The sequence below is a fragment of the Nematolebias whitei genome, chromosome 1 (assembly GCF_014905685.2).
Source record: "Nematolebias whitei isolate Nwh7 chromosome 1, NemWhi1, whole genome shotgun sequence".
Taxonomy (NCBI): Eukaryota; Metazoa; Chordata; class Actinopteri; order Cyprinodontiformes; family Rivulidae; genus Nematolebias; species Nematolebias whitei.
In genome coordinates, this window is record NC_056498.1 from 53186294 (window position 1) to 53192978 (window position 6685).

General features: G+C 38.5%; 1 protein-coding gene across 1 annotated transcript in view; it reads left to right on the plus strand.

The window, feature by feature from the left end:
• wdr27 (WD repeat domain 27) overlaps window positions 1–6685 on the plus strand; it is a 62878-nt gene that overhangs the window by 10563 nt on the left and 45630 nt on the right. The window contains exons 13-17 of the mRNA XM_037693197.1: window positions 2637–2703; window positions 3028–3096; window positions 4652–4755; window positions 5074–5163; window positions 5491–5612. Coding sequence (XP_037549125.1) covers window positions 2637–2703; window positions 3028–3096; window positions 4652–4755; window positions 5074–5163; window positions 5491–5612 — 452 coding nt within the window. The remainder of the gene's footprint in view (window positions 1–2636; window positions 2704–3027; window positions 3097–4651; window positions 4756–5073; window positions 5164–5490; window positions 5613–6685) is intronic.

Below are 6685 nucleotides of genomic sequence, written 5' to 3' on the forward strand. Positions count from 1 at the left end.
TATGTATTTATGTATATGTAAACATGTAAACATGATTGTTAAATCCTGTTGTTTTTATTTTTAGCCGTGGCGGCTGTTTAAACTGAAGCCCATTCTGTCCAAAATAACATGGAGACTGTAATACATGTGTTCATAACATCCAGGCTTGATTACTGCAATGTGCTTCTGTTTGGAATTGGTCAGAACTCCACTTCACAATTACAACTTGTCCTAAATGCTGCAGCCCAATTTTTAACTGGTACAGGCAAAAGAGAGCACATTACACCAGTTGTGGCCTTCCTGCACTGGCTCCCTGTTCACTTTCGAATTCAATTTAAAATTCTCTTGTATGTTTTTAAATCTCCTAACGGTTCTGCCCCCTCTTATCTCGCTGATCTTCTACAGCCATACATCCCACAACGATCTCTGAGATCAGCAGATCAGATGCTTCTATTGGTTCCAGGAACCTGTCTTAAGCTCAGAGGTGACAGGGCCTTCTTTGTTGCAGGTCCAAGACTGTGGAACGAGTTACTATAGCATGTCAGGCAGACCCCCCTTCCTTACATTTTTTAAGTCTCGCTTAAAACCCCACTTTTATTCCCTTGCTTTTGACACTGTGATTTTGTTTTTAACCTGTCTGTATTCTACAATGTTAACCACTTTTTATTATCTTTTTCCATTTGGATCTATGTATTTTTTTTGCTGTGCTCTTTACTTGTTTGTTTCTGCTGCACAGCACTTTGGTTGGCCTTGTTGTTGTCTTAAGTGCTTTATAAATAAAGTTGTATGGTATGGTATATTCAAAAAAAGTTAAAGACAAACGACTGAGAATCTTCACCAGCGTATGGTATGGTATGTATAGAACTGTCATTTCTCACCCGAACCTGGAGCCCGGCCCATCCTCACTCGGATTCGGACCGGGCCATAATAATGTGCTTAATGTGTGGGCTGGGTTGTGTCGGGCTTTTTATTGTGTCAGGGATGTGCGCAGCCAATGATCCAATATATGCAAACATGGATTGCCATACTACATCTGCTGCACATGGCCATTTTGCCGCAAGCTGACTGGTTGAAAGAGGTAAAAAGTTCAGTTAAGCTTCAGATGGACTACTGCCAGCGATCCATCAGCCCAAATGGACGTTTATTCAGCCGCTGCACTCAGCAGACACGCGCAGCAGACACGCGCAGCAGACACGCGCAGCAGACACGCGCAGCAGATGACCCAAACAGGTGATATCACAAAATATCCAACATGTCAGAGCAGGGTCCAATAAAGGCAGACGCAGGGGAAGCATTTAATGCACCTTGAGGGCTCCTCAGCTCTGATCTTCTGTCCCCTTTAATCAGCTACACGTGTCCGCCGACCATTAATAATAGTCAGTGGTATGAGCGTTTAAAGCTTAATTAAAAATGTTGGCGGGGTTTCAGGTTCAGACCTGTAATTACTGTTAATTCGTCGGATCGGGTGGGGTTCGGTGATGATGGCTGCAGGCTGGGGCCAGGTCGGTTTGGATTATTCGGACCCGAATACAATTCTAGTACGGTATGGTATGGTATGGTATGGTATGGTATGGTATGGTGTGGTATGGTATGGTGTGGTATGGTATGGCATGGTATGTTATGGTATGGTATGGTATGGTATGGTATGATGTGGTATACGTAAAAAGTGGACACCATTGCCTCTCCTTACAATTACAGACATTACATGTTAGCTTTTTTTTTCTTTTACAACAACCTGAATTGTCTTCTTCATGTTTGGCTGGTATAATCTAATGTTTGTTTATATTAAAGTTAGCTGAAACTTGGACTCATCTGACCACACAGTACTTGAGTTCACTACCTTTATTTTCATCTATGGACTTGTGCCAGGAGAACAAGTTGAAACAAGTTGGTGTAGCCTCCTCTTACATAATCCAGTTTCAGTGGCAGTAACAAACATTAACGCACTGTCCGGGAGTGATAATGGCTTTCCAAGGTACTTTAATAGCCATGTGGCTTTATCGCTCACAAGGGCCTGACAACTTTTAAGACGTGCTACCTGAGATTTCAAGGAACACACACATCTAGCAGAATTCCTCCTCTGCCCACTGACATTTTCTTTTCTTGTGTAACTGACGATTCTCTGACAATTTGTAAAACACAAAGTAAAGAGTCTTAATCCATGTGTTTTTGGAACAAATAAGTACAGTAAATTATGCATGTTTCTTTTTATGTTGCACAAACTTAACTATCTCAGTATTTACCCAATAATATACTGACTGAAAAACATTTAAAAAATGTTGCTAGATACAGTTATTATTATTATTATTGTTATTTTTTTTAATGTACCCTTTGTTTATCCAGGTAGTCTCATTGAGCCACGAGAACTCATTTTCAAGAGAGACCGGTTTAGGGAGCAGTTAATAAGTTTGACATTTTCTTTCTTAGTTTATTTTTCCCATTTTTTAAAATGTGTGTTTCTTTTATGAAACTTTCTTTTTTATTATTTAAATGTTCTAAACAAATTACACATTGAAGTTTGTTGCACATTAGAAAACTTTAGTTTAGTAACTTTAGTAAAGCTTTTGAAAAAACTGTAAGCCACATAGGAATATATTTTTAATACTTTGTAGTTCTGTTTCTCTGAACCTGTTTTTTGTTTCTTTTTTATGCAAAAGGTTCAAAGGAAAAGTCACTGGTTTTTCACTCAAAAGTGAAGTCATCTGGATATACCAGTGCCCCAAGGTAATGTATATTACAGGAACATTGTGCACGAAAATTAAATAAAAATCATTTGGATTGTCCAAACAGCAAGAATGAAGTGATCTTTTTTTTTTCTTAGCATATATTGAATTTAACTTAATTTGGCCAACTGTATATTTTAGAAAAATTGTTCCATTCAAAGATAACTTCCTCAGTAAGTTGAGCCCTGTATTAATCTATGGCCTATTACATATTTAAGGCCATAAATTGTTGTCTGAGATTACCTCAAAATTTCTAAATGACTATATTGAAAATATACAGTTCAAGTGTAGTTTGATGACATTACTTTTTGTTTTTGCCTTTCAGAAGAATTATGTTTTCACCCAAAACAAATGCTGAGAAGGCATCTTCCTCTAAAAAGACTACCAAAAATATGTAAGCCTTTCTGGGTGGAGTTACATGTTCTCCTCATGCACGCATGTTTGTTTCAGGGTACTCCATTGTCCTCCCACATCCAAAAACATGCTGTTAGAGTCATTGGTAATTCTAAATTATCCCTAGGTGTGCATGAGAGTGTAAATGGCTGTATGTCTTGTTTGTCTCTGTGATGGACTTGTGATCTGTCCAGAGTGTGCCTGGCCTCTCACACAATGACTGCTGTAAATAGACACCAGGAGCCTTGTGTACAAAGGGTGCATATGCACAAAAACGTAGCATATGCCCTTTTTCATGCAAAGCTTTAGATGTATCAAGAATGAAATGACTGTGGAAATGTGTGCAGCCACATACCAACTTCATGGCTGGTGTACGCACGTTTCTATGGGTCCATTGGTGACACTTAAAGGTGTGAAACTGTTAATGATGAGACAACTATTGTTGTACACTCCGGGCACACATGGCGAACAATTAATACATCCACATGTATGCAATTAGATGAGTGGATGTAAAAGCATGCACAAAGTGGTGCCGAAAATACATTTAACAACAATGACTTTAGCCTTATTAGAGGATACAGTATAACAAATTGTGCAATACACAGAGAGCGTGTATTTAGAGACAGAGGATTTTCTGGCCCACGGTGATGACTAGCTCAACTGCCATTTTAGGTTTCCATGGGCAATTTTGGAACTGTGCTTGGAGCTGCGGCTGGTCTTGGAGCTCAACACAGCAAGGATTCATGTGCTGCCCGTATACATACAACTGCTGAGGGGTTCCTAGCAATAGGGGTATTCTAGAGGGTGCTGGAAGACTGATCGGTACTGTGCCAGTTGACCCTGAGCTGAGCCACGTCAGCTGTGTGATATAGAATTATTTGTATGTCAACCAGGTATATCACATTTCCTACAACGCAATTGAACAGACCAACATTAAAGCACAATTTGCAGTGACAGACGGTTTTCCTAATATAATCCAAACTATCGACTGCAACACATTGCTATAAAAGCACCGTCAAAGGATGAATACATTTATGTTACCAGGAAGCATTTTCATCCTATAAATGTGATGCACAAAAGCAACTATGTTGTCATGAGGTGGTCTGGTTCAACGCACTTCTACCTCATTTAGAAGCGTCTCTGTCTCACATTCCATGACGTTTCTATTTTTCCTGCGTGCTCTACATGCTTTTTAATGGTGCAGAGAGGCAATTCCTTAGGTGCAAGGCATATCTAATTGTATATTTAAATGGAGGCATGTCAAGGGCGGTATTGGGTATTTCCTCATGTGCACACAATTCCACAGCGATTGGGATGTACAAAGGAAGTGCGCTTGGTTTCATGCGTTTCATACATCTGGATTTATTTGTGCTTACGCTGTTTTCTCAATTTAAGCGTACGCCATGTTTCAGTAGGAAGTTGTTGTACGTGAGGTCCCTGTTCCCTGGAACCTGAAAAAGAGAAGTGGGTCAAGAAAATGGATGGATTTGTTTTACTATCATTAGTGTCAGTGGTAATAAAATGTCTTTCTTTTCTTTTTTCTTTTTGTCCTTTAGAGGTTTACTCCACAGCAGTTACCCAGCAGACAGTGCAGCACCAACTATTCCATGTATTGATCTTAGCATTGCCAACAAACAGGTCTGCTGCCTTCAATATTCAGGTGAGTCAGTTTTGATGACTTGATTTGGAAGGTGTTCAAAAACTTAATTTACATAAACTGCACAACAAAATTAAAAACACTGACAAATATAGACAAAAAGGTATTGAAATGCAGGTCATTGCAACAAAAGTTGTATTAAATAAAACAAATACAACATAAAACAAAGTGACTCATCCAGAAGGACTTAAAACAAATGGCTTCCATCAAACAAAACACGTCACGGTGATGTTTAAACCTCACTCCTTTTTGTGGTTGTAATAAATCTGACCAAAACAAAAAACCTAATAAAACAATTCTATCTTTCCTTGTACCTCCCAGGTGATGGAAAACAAATCCTGTGTGGTCTTGGCGACAGCTCGGTGTTGCTGTACAAGTCATCTCTTACTGCTAGTCCGACTGTCTACATAGGTGCGCCCTGAGTATTCATAGAATCCTCTGCTGTGTTTTAGATTAACTTCAGTCACGTTGGTGCTTTTCTCTGATAGTTCTGTCTCATCTATTAAATGCAGTAAAAATAGCCAAAGGCCTGCAAAGCATTTGTTTTGCATTTAATTTTAACTGAAAAATAATGTCCACAAGAAGGCAGCAGAGACAGAGAACAGAAGTTGAGGTGTAGGTTAACAGCAGCCTCCTTTCTTCATTCTGCTTGGCTGCCCGAAAAATACCATAAAAGTAAATGTTGTGACTGTACTTTGTATTTCCAGGCTCATTTGCCATTTCTGTCTTTGAATGTAGGTCATGACAAGCCAGTGAGCAGCGTGAGCTGGAGCCTCAGCAGACAGTGGTGGTTAAGTGCATCAGAAGATCCGTCAGTCCGAATCTGGACCAATGACAACTCAGAGCCTGCCATTATCATGGTAATAGACTCTTTGCATTTGCACATATTTTTGGCATCACTTTCACATAATTTGAGCTCTAGGAAAACCTTCCCTCATTCATTTTTGTAAGTTATTTTATTAACTATAATCAAAGTAAATGTAAGTTTATTTCAGCTGCTCCCTTGAGCATGAAAGATTTGGCATTTGTTTTATGCCGGATGTCGTTCCTGACGCAAACTGTGCTCGAACCCGCAACCTCAGGATTACAAGACTACGGCACTGACCACCAAGCTACCGCAGACCCCATTAACTATAATCAAAGTGAAATAAGTAAAAGCCCAAGTGAACTCAGTAATGAAAAAAATGTCCCTATGAGTCTTTAAAAATGCACAATGGGCTTGAAAGTGTGATCATATTTCAAAAATGTCTTGTTCTAGAAGAATGTTGACCTCGCTGTTTTTGGCAGTCAAGTGTGTTTTATGTCATATCCATGAGGTTTCAATGCAGCAGCTTCCAAACTTTTCAGCTTCTGACCTACAAAATAATAGTAACAGAGACAACCCTGATTATCATCATTTTAAGTATGGAAACTTTACTAATTACCCTATTAATTAAAGAGTCCTATTGAGAACATATTTCAATGTTTTATATCTATAGTTTAAACTCATAATAATAAATGGTTAACATTTTGGTCCTCTTCATCTTTCTATATCAGGTTTAACATTTATTGAGTCAGTTAGAAATTCATATATGCCATGCCAAATAAAATAAAAGCTCTGTTTCCAGCGAGATTTGATGCTAAACTTTCACAATTTGCCCTTTTCTGTGCTTTATTTCACATCTTGGCTCAAACTACAGTCTGTGACTGTGAATGCATTGTATTCATCTTAAAATACGTTGGTTACACATGAACATTTCTTCAGAGACAAGAGCTATGCTGATATAAGACATATTTTCACAATTATACTTGAATGTTCCAAAAATACATTTCCTCAATCACATACTGTATTTAATATAGATGCTTATGTAAGTATCTTGATGCATGCTCAATAATCCAGGTAGAAAAATCCAAAAAAGTTCAATCTGGTCCTCTGGACATTCAAAAAAAAAAA